Raw genomic sequence first — 17,622 nt, 5'->3', positions numbered from 1 at the left:
AGATATGACCTGAGTGTGGGGATTTTTAAGTTTCCCGGGTGATTCTTATGTGCACCAAAGTTTGGGAACCACCACCATATTCCCTTATATACGTAGAGAGACCAGAGTCTTCAAACAGAAGTGTTTGGACTTTGTCATTTGTGCTGTATTGAATTTTATTCCTTATCTTCTGTTTTTTCTTATTAAATTTATTGTTAATGAAAACTGGAGCTTGAGTTTCTGAAAACAATACTGATGGGCTACTTCTTTATAGAAAGAAAAGTTTCATTAATTAGTGCAAATATCTTAGGACCTTTGAAGAACTTGGTATAAGGTAGAACAGGTGAAAGGTAAGAAGACACTCTAGAAGTTTGTCATCAGTAATTACCAGGGAATTGAATTCTTTGCTTGTTTCTGAAATTCTTAGGCAAAAATCTCGGCTCTTGTCCTTGGTTTTGTTTCTTGTTTCTCTTTTTAAAATAAATAAATTGATAGCACAAGCATTATTTCTGTCGTTACTGTTCTTTGACTTGATGAGCTGTTTTTCTTTCTTGTTGGGTTGAAACCATAAGGTCGTCTTGGTCTGTATCTTTATAAATGGCAGGAAAAGATGATCCAGTTCTCATCTGAATATCTTTAGCATTTTCAGATGAAGTGAGAATAGAGACAGTGATTATAAAGTTCACTCTTTTATATTCTGTCACTTGAAATTTTAAAAGGTTAAAGAATTAGTAACTTTGCTCTTTTCAAAATTTAAGCTCCTTTGAATAGTAATGGTTGAAATGGAACTAGTTAATGAAAGCTATTAACTAAAGGAAACCTTTAGTATAACTAGTCTGAGGAAACCATATTTGGAGGACAATACACATTTTATGTTGATATATTTGTTAAGATATTAAATATATTCCAAAGGTGATACTTTTAATTGTTCGTTGCATATCTAACTTTGAAAGTAAATTTAATCTCAGGCTTTCTTTTGCTATTATATTCTTCTTTCCCTCCCAGTGGCAGCATGGAACCTGCATTTCATAGAGGAGATCTTCTCTTTCTAACAAATCGAGTTGAAGATCCCATACGAGTGGGAGAAATTGTTGTTTTTAGGATAGAAGGAAGAGAGATTCCTATAGTTCACCGAGTCTTGAAGATTCATGAAAAGTATGTGCAAACTATATCTTCTCTATTTTAAAACATTTTTATGTTTTAGTGTTAGCAGCCTTTAATTTTGATAGCCTAAAGATTAAGAAAGGGTGGGGAACTCCTAGGTCCTTCTTCCGGTCCATTTTTATGAATGTCTGAAGGTTTGGTGAACATTTGGAAGACTAAATACTTATTTAGTAATTCATTTTTCCCTGAAGGCTTTTCTGGAGGGTTTTCTTGGTTCCCTTACACTTCCCAACCAGATCAGTAACCCTGTCTGTATATAGCCCCAGAAAAAACATGACACAAAGGTTGATCCCAAATAGAATCTTCTGATATCATGGACGAGGTAGCCCTAACCTTTCAAAAACAAACCTTTAAGGCAATCTCACAGATATTTTAAGTAAGAATAAATTTGTCAACTTTTTCAAATTCCAAAGAAAATTTCTGAAATCTAAGTTATTCTTGTAAATATAGACTCTTGCATTTTAGAATTGAAAAGGATATATGTAAAACCTTGAGAATCCCCTGGTATGGAGGAGGGACATAACAATGAGCAAAAACTGTCACCTCTCTGGGTCTCAGTTTCCCTGTCTATAGTAGAAAGAGGTTTAGGAAGATGAACTATAAGATCTCTGGGTTCAATATTTTAAGATAACTTCAAATGGAGTATAATCTAAAAATTTTGGATCCCTGTGTTGTACACCTGAAAACTAATATAATATTGTAAATCAACTATACCTCAATAAAAAATAATAATAAAATAAAGTATGCAGGGGAAAAAAAAAGATCTCTGGGCTCTAAGCCTATGCTTCCTTGTGCAGCTACATATTCCTCACCCCCTCCGTTCCAAGTCTGTAATAGGAAAACTTTCAGAAAGAAGGAAAGAAAGAAATGAAGGAAAAGGGAGTGTCCTGGAGGACATACAGAGGGAAGTAAAACAGTGGGAGTGATGTAGTTTCTTGAGTATGAGGAAGCCCTAGATAGATACTACCTCATGCTTACCACCCTTTCAAGTAGTTTACATTCTCCACTTCCAGAAGAGGGAACTGTCAACTGTTGCTTTTTGAAAAATCCCTGTAAACATTCTAGCTTAGAAAAGTTCTTTCTTCATTGATAAAACAAAGATCTTACTGCTCTTTTTTTTCCATACTTCAGTATATTGGAATATTATAATTTTTATATTGTTTCTATTAGTGACTAGGAAGGAATAACTTAGTTTTTTTTAATTTTACTTTTATTTATCGTGAAGGTTTATTCAGTACAGGTAGTGTTTTCCACCTTCTCAAAAGTATATTTGTGTGGTTTGTTCTCAGCACTGCCTGTTGTGAACAAATCAAAACCAACTTTCCCCTGAATTTATCAGAAAAAATCACGCCCTGCTTTGGTTAGAGCAGAAGTTGTCAATTTTTATGTGTGATCCTTTGAAATTGAGTTATTTATTTATTTATTTTAGAATAGTTTTTTTAATATATGTGTGTGTGTATATATATTTATTTATTTATATTTATTTCTGGCTGCATTGGGTCCTCGTTGCTGTGAGTGGGCTTTCTCTGGTTGCAGCGAGTGGGAGCTACTCTTCGTTGCGGTGCGCGGGCTTCTCATTGTGGTGGCTTCTCTTGTTGTGGAGCACCAACTCTAGGCGCACGGGCTTCAGTAGTTGTGGCACGTGGGCTCAGTAGTTGTGGCTCGCGAGCTCTAGAGTGCAGGCTCAGTAGTTGTGGTGCATGGGCTTAGTTGCTCCATGACATGTGGAATCTTCCCAGACCAGGGCTCAAACCCGTGTCCCCTGCATTGGCAGGTGGATTCTTAACCACTGTGCCACCAGGGAAGTCCTGAGTTTTTAATTTTAAAACAGTTATCTTGTTTCAGGACAGGTTCACTGACAGATGTATCAATTACAGATTCCTTAAATTTAACAGAATTATGGACATTTTAAACTGTATGGTGTTTGTAATCTGATGTTATTGGTCATTTACTTTAAACATTTGAGGTGCCTTCAGTTAGCAGGCCTGTTAAAATAACAGATCCTATTAATCTTCTGAAGTTTCAAATTTCCTTTTTTGGGGTCGGGGGAAGACTAAAATACCTGGTTGTAATAATCATTTGATTTAATAGTATTAACATTGTTCTTAAATATGGGACCAAATGACAACCAAAATGGGTTAAGTTTTTGTAGTAAATGTGTCCTGAACATTTTCAAGCTGGTTTTTGCACTGTTACACGTTTCTGTCATCTGAACCTAGTTTTAAGAAATGAAATCCTGAGCTTTAAGAATAGAGGTAGGAATTGTTCAGCTAACCTCTCTCGTCTCATTCCTCCTTTCCTTCTCCATCTATTTTTTAAAATATAAATGTTTTAATTAATTAATTTATTTATTTATTTATTTATTTTTGTCTGTGTTGGGTCTGTTTCTGTGCGAAGGCTTTCTCTAGTTGCGGCGAGCAAGGGCCACTCTTCATCACGGTGCGCGGGCCTCTCACTATCACAGCCTCTCTTGTTGCGGAGCACAAGCTCCAGACACACAGGCTCAGTAGTTGTGGCTCACAGACCTAGTTGCTCCGCGACATGTGGGATCTTCCCAGACCAGGACTCGAAACTGTGTCCTCTGCATTGGCAGGCAGATTCTCAACCACTGTGCCACCAGGGAAGCCCTACTCTTTTAAAATAAATTTTATTTATTTATTTATTTATTGTGCCTGGACAGAGACTTGAACCCTGGGCCCTCAGATTAAAATTTCCATCTGCTTCTTATGTAACTTTGTAAATTTGTAAATATAACATAAAACTTTTTTTTCATATATTGAATCTCCATCTTATGAACATTCTTATTACATTATTCTTACACATGATGCTGTGTGAAATTGGAAAATACAAAATTGCCTGTAATCCTAGCATCCAGAGATAAAATGTTAAGTTGGGGGTCATTCTCTTTTTGTCTTATAAACATACGTTTTCCTCCCCATGCAACACTGGGATCTGCTCAATACTACCTTTTTTTTTTTTTTAACATCTTTATTGGAGTATAATTGCTTTACAATGTTGTGTTAGTTTTTGCTGTATAACAAAGTGAATCACCTATATGTATACATAAATCCCCATATCCCCTCCCTCTTGCACCTCCCTCCCACCCTCCCTGTCCCACCCCTATAGATGGTCACAAAGCACTGAGCTGATCTCCCTGTGCTATGCAGCTGCTTCCCCCTAGCTTTCTATTTTACATTTGGTAGTGTATGTATGTCAGTGCTACTCTCTCACTTCATCCCAGCTTACCCTTCCCCGTCCCCGTGTCCTCAAGTCCATTCTCTATGTCTGCATCTTTATTCCTGTCCTGCCCCTAGGTTCATCAGGACCATTTTATTTTTTATTTTTTGGTTCCATATATATGTGTTAGCAAACAGTATTAGTTTTTCTCTTTCTGACTTACTTCACTCTGTATGACAGACTCTAGGTCCATCCACCTCACTACAAATAACTCAATTTCATTTCTTTTATGGCTAAGTAATATTCTGTTGTATATATATGCCACATCTTCTTTATCCATTCATCTGTCGATGGACACTTAGATTGCTTCCATGTCCTGGCTATTGTAAATAATGCTGCATTGAACATGTGGTGCATGCTTCTTTTTGACTTACGGTTTTCTCAGGGTATACGCCCAGTAGTGGGATTGCTGGGTCATATGGTAGTTCTATTTTTAGTTTTTTAAGGAACCTCCGTACTCTTCTCCATAGTGGCTGCATCAATTTACATTCCCACCAACAGTGCAAGAGGGTTCCCTTTTCTCCACACCCTCTCCAGCATTTATTGTTTGTAGATTTTTTGATAATGGCCATTCTGACCGGTGCAAGGTGATACCTCTTTGTAGTTTTGATTTGCATTTCTCTAATGATTAGTGATGTTGAACATCCTTTCATGTGTTTGTCGGCAGTCTGTATATCTTTGGAGAAATGTCTATTTAGGTCTTCTGCCCAGTTTTGGATTGGGCTGTTTGTTTTTTGGTATTGAGCTGCATGAGCTGCTTGTATATTTTAGAGATTAATTATTTGTCAGTTGCTTCATTTGCAAATATTTTCTCCCATTCTGAGGGTTGTCTTTTTGTTTTGTTTATGGTTTCCTTTGCTGTGCAAAAGCATTTAAGTTTCATTAGGTCCCATTTGTTTATTTTTGTTTTTATTTCCCTTACTCTAGGAGGTGAGTCAAAAAAGATCTTGCTGTGATTTATGTCATAGCGTGTTCTGCCTATGTTTTCCTCTAAGTGTTTTATTTATGGGACTCTCTGCACTTCCTGGACTTGATTGACTATTTCCTCTCCCATGTTAGGGAAGTTTTCAACTATAATCTCTTCAAATATTTTCTCAAACCCTTTCTTTTTCTCTTCTTCTTCTGGGAACCCTATAATTCAAATGTTGGTGCAATTAATGTTGTCCCAGAGGTCTCTGAGACTGTCCTCAATTCTTTTCATTCTTTTTTCTTTATTCTGCTCTGTGGTAGTTATTTCCACTATTTTATCTTCCTTATCACTTGTCTGTTCTTCTGCCTCAGTTATTCTTCTATTGATTCCTTCTAGAGAATTTTTTGTTTCATTTGTTGTGTTGTTCATCATTGTTTGTTTGCTCTTCAGTTCTTCTAGGTCCTTGTTAAATGTTTCTTATATTTTCTCCATTCTATTTCCAAGATTTTGGATATCTTTACTATCATTACCCTGAATTATTTTTCAGGTAGACTGCCTATTTCCTCTTCATTTGTTTGGTCTGGTGGGTTTTTATCTTGCTCCTTTGTCTGCTGCATATTTCTCTGTCTTCTCATTTTGTTTAACTTACTGTGTTTGGGGTCTCCTTTTCGCGGGCTGTAGGTTCATAGTTCCTATTGTTTTTGGTGTCTGCCCCCAGTGGGTGAGGTTTGTTCAGTGGCTTGTGTAGGCTTCCTGGTGGAGGGGACTGGTGCCTTTGTTTTGGTGGGTGGGGCTGGATCTTGTCTTTCTGGTGGACAGGGCCACATCCAGTGGTATGTTTTTGGGTGTCTGTGAACTTAGAATGATTTTAGGCAGCCTCTCTGCTAATGGGTGAGGCTGTGTTCCTGTCCTGTAGTTGTTTGGGATGGGACATCTAGCACTGGAGTTTGCTGGCCGTTGGGTGGAGCTGGGTCTTAGCATTGAGATCGAGGTCTCTGGGAGAGCTCTCGCTGATTGATATTACATGGGGCTGGGAGGTCTCCAGTGGTCCAGTGTCCTGAACTCGGTTCTCCCACCTCAGAGGCTCAGGCCTGACACCAGACGGGAGCACCAAGACCCTGTCAGATACACGGCATTGCGTTGACTGGCACTCCATCACTGTGGCAGGCAAGGTTTGTGGGCACGACTTTAGCTACCTGGAAAAAGCTCTGATGTGACATCAGAACTTATTTCTGCAACTGTCTGGAAAAATCCATATTTGACTTTTTTCCCATCTTCTCCAGCTGTAGAATATCTGCCCTCCAAGCAGCACATAACCTAAACAATGAGATGTTTGCCTCAGTTGTTTCCCAGAAACTTGGAGTCAGCTGTGTCCTCAATACTATTTTGTAACATGATTATCTCATGAGCATATGGTAGAATATATCTGGTATTACCACATATGCAAAGAATCCCTGAACTAAAAGATGACCTTACCAAGTACTACTTAATACGATGGTACTAGGTCCATGAATTTGAATCTGTTCTTTGTGCCCAGTGTAGTTGTTCATCTAGTCCTGCCTGTTATCCACATGAGACTAATTTTGTGTCCTGAACTATCTGACTAGGCAGTGGAAAAGTGCACGTTATCAAGGGCTTCTCTCTAATGCACTATTGAGCTCAGGAAAAATTCCCTTAACAGAAACATTAAGTAATTTCCGATATTTGGGGACAATAGGAAATTGTGAGAAAGTGGTTGGAATTGGAGTTTTTGTTTTTGTTTGGAGGTTGTGTTATCCCTTAATCATTTTATATTTTTAAAAATTATTTTGGGCTTCCCTGGTGGCGCAATGGTTGGGAGTCCGCCTGCCGATGCAGGGGACACGGGTTCGTGCCCCGGTCCGGGAAGATCCCACATGCCGTGGAGCAGCTGGGCCCGTGAGCCATGGCCACTGAGCCTGTGCGTCCGGATCCTGTGCTCCGCAACGGGAGAGGCCACAACAGTGAGAGGCCCGCGTACCACAAAAAAAAATTATTTTGTTTGTTTTTTTAAACTAAACGTGTTACAAGATATTAAATATAGTTCCCTGTGCTGTACTGTAGGTCCTTGTTGTTTATCTATTTTATACGTAGTAGTATGTATCTGTTAATCCCAAATTCCCAATTTATCCCTCCCCCCGGCATTGTTTTTTCTTTTTAAAAAAAGACTTAACCACCTCCTGCACTGATTATAGTTAATACTGTATTTTTAATTACGTGAAAAATGGAGGGCTATGAGATGTGCATGCAGGTAAGGTTATATGTACTGTGGCAAACAGCAAAAAACATCTTCTTTGAATCCTTCTCTCCCCTCGCCTATTTCTTGCTTTCCATTTTCTTCCAAAATGGACAAGTTAGGAAAGCGGAGATAGTGAAGTTTGTTTTTTTAATATAAAAGGTGAGATAGCTATTAAATGTTTATCAGTTGACTTAATTTTCGTGGATAGCTCCTCGTATTAGCCTGTTAGTCAGCAATTCGTAATACTTACATTTTTCCCACATACAAACTCTTACTTTATCTTATTTTATAGCCTACTCTAGTATGTATTTAGTAAGTTCAGCCTATAGGTAGTATTATAATTTGATGATATTGAATACTGGCATGTGGTCAAGTATTTAGAAGGAGAATTCTCCATTGGGGTGACTTAGTCCTTTCCTTTGCTTTTTCTGTGCAGATAGATACATTATTTGCACCCATTTGGCCCTTGGGGTCTTTATCTTATCTAAGTTATTTCCTCCCTCCTAACATCACAGTATTGTGATGGTTGAATTAAATTTTAAGTGCTTTGAGCTCCTTGGAGATAGATAATACTAAATATTTGGTCCCTATGCTAGCAAGAGATAAGTCCCATATAAATGTGTTGTCAATCAGGATTCGGTGCTAGTGGGTTGTGAAGTGCTAAAATAGGTCTTCATAGTAGGCTTAATAGGAGCTGGTTGCCACTAGAGAATATTTCTTGCACTATTTTTTTTTTTTTTTTTTTTTAATGGTACACGGGCCTCTCACTGTTGTGGCCTATCCTGTTGCGGAGCACAGGCTCTCGACGCGCAGGCTCAGCAGCCATGGCTCACAGGCCTAGCTGCTCTGCGGCATGTGGGATCTTCCTGGACCGGGGCACGAACCCGTGTCCCCTGCATTGGCAGGCGGACTCTCACCCACTGCGCCACCAGGGAAGGCCCTCTTGCACTATTTAAAAAAATTTTTTTAAATTAATTTATTTATTTTTGGCTGTGTTGGGTCTTCGTTTCTGTGTGAGGGCTTTCTCTAGTTGGGGCAAAGCGGGGGCCACTCTTCATCGCGGTGTGCAGGCCTCTCACTATCGTGGCTTCTCTTGTTGTGGAGCACAGGCTCCAGACACGCAGGCTCAATAGTTGTGGCTCATGGGCCTAGTTGCTCCACGGCTTGTGAGATCTTCCCAGACCAAGGCTCGAACCCATGTCCCTTGCATTGGCAGGCAGATTCTCAACCACTGGGCCACCAGGGAGGCCCTCCCTCTTGCACTATTAAGTAGATGAAGGAAACCTGTGCTTTATCAAACAGCTATTGTGGGTCCTGATTACATCCCAGAGGGGGGGGAAATTGTGTTTGTTTGTTTTGTTGACAGATTAAGTCTTTGGGAATAACTCACATCTCTCGTAGTATCCCTTTTCTTTCCTGGCGAGTTTCCCATTTCCCAGCTTTTCTTTCCTCATACTTTACTTTTCTGCCTCTTTTCTTGGTGTTATTTCCTGGTTGAATGGACTCTTCTTCCTGCTGCTCCTGACTTTCACTCTACAGCTAGCCCCCCCTTGGCACCTGTCTTCTTTTACCCTCCAGGATTTTTCAGACATTCGTTCACTTACTGAGTTGTCAGCTACAAATTATTTTTCTCTGTATATATTTGCATTTTTTCTCATTGGAATCTCATTTTTAATGAGACTGTTTGCACTTGACTGTTTTTGGTATTGCAGCACCTCCCAATTTAGTTTTATCTGCAGATGATTTAGTGTGTAGTGAGCCAGTTTCTGGCTTAGAATCTCAGTGGATATTAGTCAGTAGGAGTTAAAGCTATTTTTCTTCTTTCTAGTGTAACTGTTAACCCAACTCACTTGAGTTAATTTTAAGATAGTCTTTATCACTGTAAAATGTACTTTGCTTTCAGTTAAATTTTAAGATTGCTAGAAGCCTAATGGTTCTTTAGTAGAATTAAATTAATAATTATCTGATCGAGTAGGATGATGTTTCTGTAGACCCTGGCTTGTAAATAGTGCATGTTTGTTGGAGAAAATAAATGAGAAGCTAAAGGTCAGCTAAAAAAAGCCATAGAGGGGCTTCCCTGGTGGCACAGTGGTTGAGAGTCCGCCTGCCGATGCAGGGGACACGGGTTCATGCCCCAGTCCAGGAGGATCCCACATGCCACGGAGCGGCTGGGCCCGTGAGCCATGGCCGCTGAGCCTTTGCGTCCGGAGCCTGTGCTATTAACATTCTTACACCTAAAAAAATGAACAGTCATTCCTTTGTATCATTAAGTTTCCAATCTTTGTTGAAATTTCCAATTGCGTCTTAACTTTTTTTAACAATTTGTTTGAATCCAGATTCAAAGAAGGTCCTCAATTGCAGTTGGTTGATATGGCTTTATAATGTCTTTTATTAAATCTGTAAATTCCTTCTCTAACTTTCTTTGTCCCTTGCAATTTATTGGTTGAAGAAACTGGGTCATTCTGTAGTTCCCAGAGTCTTCGTTTGGCAGATTATATCCAAACTAAGTAGTTTAATGTATTCCTTTGTGCTTTGTATTTCCAAAATATTGGTGGTTTGTGTTTATTTTAATATAAAAATGAGATTATACTGTACATGCTATTTTGTAATATTTTTTCACTTAATAATATTTGTATGATCTTCTGATGTCATTAAATTTTCTTCTGTATCATTGGCCTTAATGCTTGTGTAGATTTCAACTCCTGTTAGACTTTGTTTGCTTCCAGTTTTTCCCTATTGTAAACAATATAGCTATGAACATCCCTTTTAGCTAAATAAATAATTATTTTGATATTGGGAATGATGATAAAATGCCACAGTTCCACAGGAATTTTCAGTTAACATGAACAAATTTTGTACTTTCAAATGGCATGAAGGTATTTGGTGACTTGGGTTTCCCTTACTCTTTTAAGGCAAAATGGACATATCAAGTTTTTGACCAAAGGAGATAATAATGCTGTTGATGACCGAGGCCTCTATAAGCAAGGACAACATTGGCTAGAGAAAAAAGATGTCGTGGGGAGAGCGAGGGGGTAAGTATAGAGGGGAGATTTACTGAAACATTGGCTCTCTCGATCATATTGTCTGATCATACACAATTGAATATAATGGTTTGGTCCTGGTTCGGCCAAATCACCTTGTGTCCTTTGAAAAAGTATGCTTCTTAAAATGCATCTGAAACTTCAGGTTTACTGCTCCAGAAGGGAGGATATGGGGTGCTATAAAAGAACAGAATATTAGTGATGAGGATGAATTAGAGTGACAATTTAAAAAATTCATTCGTCTGTGTAATTCATTTCAGAAATGTTATTGGGCACCTTCCATGTACTCTGACGTCTAATACTGTGCTAGGCTCTGGGGATCCAGAGTGGTATTAATCCTGCTTCTTGAAACTTACATTTCTTAAGTGTTTACTGAGTCAGCAACTTAAAGTGTTCATCTAGATTAATTTCATCATGTTGATTTATTCCATATTGTTTTATTTCTAGTTTTGAAATTATTGAGGTCAAATGAAATTTAAAAGTTATATTAAGCCTGTTTATTTCAGATTTTATCAGGAGAACAGATCAGTGAAGGACAGGAATTGTAAGTTACTGGTATGAGGAAGTATGGGATTATTACTACCTTCATGTTATTAATACTATTAACAATAACTCACATTTATTAGGGCTTACTCTGTGCCAGAGACTCATTCTAAGTGCTTTCTTTACAAGTATTACCTCATTTTAACCTCAGAACAACCCTAATATTTCCATTCTACAGATGAGGAAACACATGTTAGGTTGTTTATCTAAGGTCACACTGATGATGATAAGTGGCTGGCTGACTCCAGAGCCCACCCTTTTAACCATTGTAGCAAAATTACTGGTATAACACTTCTGAGATGGGTAGCTGCTTGTTCTCACTCTTTAGATGCCACATGGCACTCTTACCCACTGTCAGAACATCTGCTCCTTCTAACCTAGAACACTGTGGATTCAGTGATTCCACTAGCGAACAGTGGAACAGTGGAACTGAGGAACTGTGTTCCCATAAAGAAATAAATTCAAGTTACTAAGTAAAAGCTGCCTCAGTTACAGCAGAAGAGATGTTCAGTTTGGGGCCAGAGAGATCGGATCAGAAAAAGCACCAATGTGTTTTGTCTTCGGCAGACCTGGTTTTTGGGGTTTTTTTTTTTGTGGTACGTGGGCCTCTCACTGTCGTGGCCTCTCCCGTTGCAGAGCACAGGCTCCAGACGCGCAGCCTCAGCGGCCATGGCTCATGGGCCCAGCCGGTCCGCCACATGTGGGATCTTCCCGGACCGGGGCACGAACCCGTGACCCCTGCATCGGCAGGCGGATTCTCAACCGCTGTGCCACCAGGGAAGCCCCAGACCTGGTTTTTTGTGCACACCTCCAGTTCAAGGGAACTTGATTTCCTATGATGGAGCTAAACATACTTTTATAATTCAAATTAGATTGTCAGTGCTTCTGAGAAGTGATAGTCCCCATTTCCCTCAGTTCCTAAGGTGCTGCTAATATCAGCCTCTTAGAGTCTTTTTGCTTTTCCTTTAATTGCAAATGTACAGATTCTTGTAGAAACATAAGGAAATAACAGTCATCAAAAAGCAAAGTCGGGGGCTTCCCTGGTGGCGCAGTGGTTGAGAGTCCACCTGCCGATGCAGGGGACACAGGTTCGTGCCCCGGTCCGGGAGGATCCCACATGCCACGGAGCGGCTGGGCCCATGAGCCATGGCCTCTGAGCCTGCACATCGAGAGCCTGTGCTCCACAACAGGAGAGGCCACAACAGTGAGAGGCCTGCATACCGCAAAAAAAAAAAAAAAAGCAAAGTCATTTCTTTCCTTTCAGTTCCTCCATAAATTTTTAATTTTTTGGTTTGTGTTCTTTTAGCCGATATGTGTAAAGATGCAGATCTTAATGTATAAGTATGTATACATAAACACATTTTGTTTATGGGGAGAGAATGGTCACACTGCTTATAACCTCTTTTTTATCCTCCAATGTTATTAGTATCTATAAATCAAAAGATTTATTTCCATATCATCATTTTCAAATCTGTATGTTACTCCACTGTGTGGAAAGACTATTTTTATTTAGCCAGTCTCTTATTGTCAGATGCCTTTGATTGTGAACAGTGTTATGATGAGCATCCCTGTTACATATATCTCAGTGCCTCTGCCCAATTATTTTTCACAGTAAATTCTTATACTTGGAATGACCTGGTGAAACATAAGCATATTTTAAGGCTTTGGACAAATTTTGCTGTACAGTTTTATTTGTACTCCTCCCAGAGGGTCCCTTTATCTGGATCTTGATTCTTAGGTGTTTAGTGCAGCTCTGTCTGCTCATTCTGGTCCCCTGTTTGGGTAAAAACATGCATCATCCTATGGAAGGGTGGAGGAACCAGGCTTCCTTTTACTCAAGTAACTTGCCTTTCTAAAGAATTTTTTTAAAGTCCCAAACTATGTACAGTGTTATTTCTAAAATCCCAACATTGAAAGTTATAGGCCTTTTTCTGGCTGTTAATTTAAAAAATGTTATAGTCTGGTACTTTCTGAATTAAGTAACTTTCCATGAAGTATAAACATCTGGGACATGAACAGCAGGAGCACAGAATCTTAACTGTACAAATTCACTTTCCATTGATTATGTCACCACTTACCTTGACTCATAATGAGGCACATCACCTCCTTTTGTGAAAATTCTGTTTATAAAATGCTAAGCTATATTTCAGAGTCAGACTGTACCCAAACCTTGGAAATTTTTTTTTCAGACAGCTGCACACTAAAAAATTTTACACTGAAGCCTAAAGCCCTAAATAAAAACAAGTTTAAACAATTTTTTATTGAAATATAATTCACATATATTAGGATATAAAATTTACCCTTTTAAAGTGTACAGTACAGCGAGTTTTATTATAGTCACAAAGTTGTAAAACCATCACCACTGTTTAATTCCAGAACATTTCCTCACCCCAAAAAGAGAACTTAGTACTGATTTGCAGTCACTCCGCATCCCCTTCTCCCTTCAGCCCCTGGCAACCACTAATCTACTTCCTGTCTCTATGGATTGCCTGTTCTGGACATTTTATATAAACAGAATCTTACAATATGTGGTCTTACAATATGTCCAGCTTCTTTCACCTAGCATAATGTTTTCAAGGTTCATTCATGTTATAGCATGTAATAAAACACTTTTAGAAAGTGAAACTAATGCTGAACCAACTAAGAATAAGGGAGATTCTTTCTAAATTCAGGTAGTTGAAAAACACAAGAGAACCTGTTAGTCAAAGACGAGTAGAAAGCAACAGGAAAGAAGGATGAAAGCCTGGCAGAAGATCAGGGAATAGAGAAATATTGACAGCAAAAAGAAGAATAAAAATAAAGGAAGGAGCAGAGTAATTGAGCTCTCTGTTGACTGAAATCAGTTTTATGGAGGAGGCTTTTATTTACTTAATTTTTTTTTTTGTCTGCGTCTGGTCTTAGTTGTGGCACATGGGATCTTTGTTGCCACGTGCGGGATCTTTAGTTGTGGCATTCTAACTCTTAGTTGCGGCACGCATGTGGCATCCAGTTCCCTGACCAGGGATCAAACCCAGGCCCCCTGCATTGGGAGCATGGAGTTTTAGCCACTGGACCACCAGGGAAGTCCTGGAGGAGTCTTTTAAAATGTACTTTTTACTTAGCTTGAAACAGACCGTTCCGGGATAGAAACAATGATCCTTTTTAAGGCAGCTACTGGGGTCCAAACTTCCCAGACGTAGATCCCTTTTGACATCTGACATTATTTTCACCCAGAGCATCAGATAGTTCTTACTTCTGAGGCTCCTTTCTGAGCAGCAGCTTTGATCCCAAGAACTCCCAGGGACATGTATTTACCCCTACTGTACCTTCTAGATGTTAACTTGCCACAGGCAGGTGTTGAGGTTGGCTTTGTGGATGGCATTTGTTTTACTTATTTTAAACCTCTGCTTATTATCAACTCTGCTTTAGCAGAGTTTATCTGAACTCAGTAGGGAAAAAGTGCAACTGATTTGAATTTAAGATGACTGATGATAGCAGCATTATTCACTTGATTAGCAACTCTTGACTGTCTGTGTCCATGGAGGAAAACAGTAGTATAGGTAATTAAATCTTTTGTTTGACTTTGGACTGCCTGTCATATTCTGGCAACCTTATGTTTTGCTTCTATTACTCCTAAAGATCAAGTTGCTTCTATTTCACACTTATGGTGGTCAAGGAAAAACCACCTTGCGGGGGGAATGTTTCCATGGATAACCCATAAGCAGACTATGTGATCATTGTGGTTCTTTGAGCCTAGATATCATTGTATGGAGGTAACAGTGAAAGTTTCTACCCATGAGCATGGCTGCTGATTGATCATCAGGCCAGAATTAGCAGTCTGATGTTGTTTTATTTATTTAAAAAAATTTTTTTAAGGATTTTTATTTTCTTATTCTTGGCTGCGTTGGGTCTTCATTGCTATGTGTGGGCCTTCTCTGGTCGCAGTGAGCGAGGGCTACTCTTCGTTGCGGTGCGGTGGCTTCTCTTGTTGAGGAGCGCGGGCTCCAGGTGCACAGGCTTCAGTAGTTGTGGCACACAGGCTCAGTAGTTGTGGCTTGTGGTCTCTAGAGCACAGGCTCAGTAGTTGTGGCATACGAGCTTAGTTGCTCCGCGGCATGTGGGATCTTCCCAGACCAGGGCTTGAACCCGTGTCCCCCTGCATTGGCAGGCGGATTCTTAACCACTGTGCCACCAGGGAAGCCCCTGATGTTGTTTTAGTAGAAGTTACAGATGCTTTTATAGGTTTTAATCTACATTTTACTGTAAGGCATTTGCCTTTGTGTTCTTAAATTTAGATGATTTTCCTTCTGAAAGACTGGAAACTGTTGCTTTTATGAAGATGTTATAAGTGAGACAAAAGAAATAGAGTTGTTGCATTAAAAAGAAAAAATATGTGTATTAAAAATATAGAAAACCTTTATCTACTCTCCTAGAGCCTAGCTAGGCCATTCTGTAGTGACTGTTACTTTTCAGCTCTTAGAGGTCCCAGGGGTTGAAACTAAAGCATGGGCCCTAAAAGGGGATATGATTTGTCACCACATGCCTGTTCTATACATCTTGCTTGCTAGAACTGTGCTTCTTGTACTTTAATGTGCAGAAGCGTCATTTGGGCCCGACCTTCCAGAGGTGCTCTGACTCAGTAAATCTGGGAAGATAGAGCAATCTGCACTTTAAAAAATTTTTATTTATCTATTTATTTTTGGGTGCGTTAGGTCTTAGTTGCTGCACGCGGGCTTTCTCTAGTTGCGGCAAGCAGGGGCTACTCTTCGTTGTGGTGCACGGGCTTCTCTTTGTGGTGGCTTCTCTTGTTGCGGAGCACGGGCTCTAGGAGTGTGGGCTTCAGTAGTTGTGTCTCGTGGGCACTAGAACGCAGGTTCAGTATTTGTGGCGCACAGGCTTAGTTGCTCTGCGGCATGTGGGATCTTCCCAGACCAGGGCTCAAACCCGTGTCCCCTGCATTGCCAGGCGGATTCTTAACCACTATGCCACTGGGCAAGTCCGCAATCTGCATTTTTAATGAGCTGTCCAAATGATTCTCACAATGGAGGTGTAGGTTTTAAGAAAGATCAACTTATGCAAATGGGAGTTTGGGGATGGGGAGGGAGAGATGAGTCTGTGTAGTACTGCCAGAGGGAGAGGGGCAGGATGGGGTGAGGACAGGAGACGGGAAGTAAGAGGAGCTCTTAAAAGGAAGTAAAATGCACCAAAGACAAAACTTCTGTTTTTCAAGATTGCCTAAGCCTCTGATGGTTAGAGGTGTTATATAGGAGGTAATTTCTGTTTGTGTACCTTTGGTGTGTACAAAGGTTGTGGGTGCCCTGAATAAAAGTATCTGGGATATTTTAAAGTATGCAGAGGTCAACCTCCCTTCTCTAGGACAGGCTCTAGGATGGTATCACCCAGTCCACTCTGGAATCCAACAGTAGAAGAGGAAGAGAAAAAAGAAAGTTGTGCATTTCTAACTGCTATTTCCTCCCACATCTGTCTCTGCCCTGAATTCTTGTGATGTTGAAGAGTCTTTTGTTTTGAGGGGAGAATTGAAGTCCCGGAAGGAAGTGAGATCCCCAAGGGAAAGAGAAAAGAGACCTGGATATTCCAGCATTCAATCAGGCAGTATTTACTGGATGCCCCTGCTATGTGCCAAGTGTCAAGTTTAGCCTTGAAGATACAGTGGGGAAGAGATTGGCACTGTTTCTGCCTTTATAGAGCTTAGAGTCTAGTAGGGGAGAGAGACACTATCCAGCTAGTTAGGCAACTAATTCTGTAATTAAACTCATGATGAAGACTTCAAAGGAAATATATGAGGTGATATGAGATTATTTAACAAGTGGTTTTACCTAGTTTGAGGGGACAAACTTTAGTGACAAGAGGAAAGCAAGAGCTAGTGAAAAAACAGAGGTGTAGTAACCAAGAGGTAGGTAGAGAAAGAGACTGGTATGTTACAGAAACCAAGGAGAAGGATTTCAAGGGCAAGGTTTTGGTCATCAAAGTCAAGTGCTGCGGAGATGGAAAGGAAGATAGGAGCTGAGATTGGTCTTCTGCATACAGTGATTTAAACTGTTCTAGAAGTTTCAGGATTAAGAGAGCCAAAGCCAGATTACAGGTGGTTAAAAAATGAGAGGGTCGGGGCTTCCCTGGTGGCGCAGTGGTTGAGAGTCCACCTGCCGATGCAGGGGATGCGGGTTCGTGCCCCGGAGTGGCTGGGCCTGTGAGCCATGGCCGCTGGGCCTGCGCGTCCGGAGCCTGTGCTCTGCAACAGGAGAGGCCACAATGGTGAGAGGCGAGTGTGGTGAAATCTTAAGTACTATAATAGAGCTGTACACTCACTTTTTGGACACTTAACATGAAGTACCTTGTAATGTTCTGGCTGTGTTTGCCTTGTCTCCCCAACTAGATTGACAGCTCTCCACAGGTTATAACAACAGACCCAACCCCTAACACTGAATCAGCATGTGGCATTAGAGTCACAAACTAGAGGTCAGAGACCTCAGATCTGGTACTGGTTCCACCAT

At 40.1% G+C, this 17,622-nt stretch overlaps 1 protein-coding gene across 3 annotated transcripts in view; it reads left to right on the top strand.

The window, feature by feature from the left end:
- SEC11A (SEC11 homolog A, signal peptidase complex subunit) overlaps window positions 1-17,622 on the top strand; it is a 47,671-nt gene that overhangs the window by 29,062 nt on the left and 987 nt on the right. Inside the window, exons 3-5 of one of the 3 annotated variants that reach the window (XM_059057358.2) lie at window positions 985-1,134; window positions 10,460-10,579; window positions 11,095-11,132. In XM_059057358.2, the coding sequence (XP_058913341.1) occupies window positions 985-1,134; window positions 10,460-10,579; window positions 11,095-11,132 (308 nt within the window). The remainder of the gene's footprint in view (window positions 1-984; window positions 1,135-10,459; window positions 10,580-11,094; window positions 11,133-17,622) is intronic. The other 2 variants (XM_059057356.2, XM_059057359.2) reach the window with 2 other exon arrangements.

This window comes from Kogia breviceps, chromosome 3 (genome assembly GCF_026419965.1).
Source record: "Kogia breviceps isolate mKogBre1 chromosome 3, mKogBre1 haplotype 1, whole genome shotgun sequence".
In the NCBI taxonomy this organism is placed as follows: domain Eukaryota; kingdom Metazoa; phylum Chordata; class Mammalia; order Artiodactyla; family Physeteridae; genus Kogia; species Kogia breviceps.
Note: the sequence above shows the minus strand (reverse complement) of the source record. Positions and strands in the feature narration are given on the sequence as shown.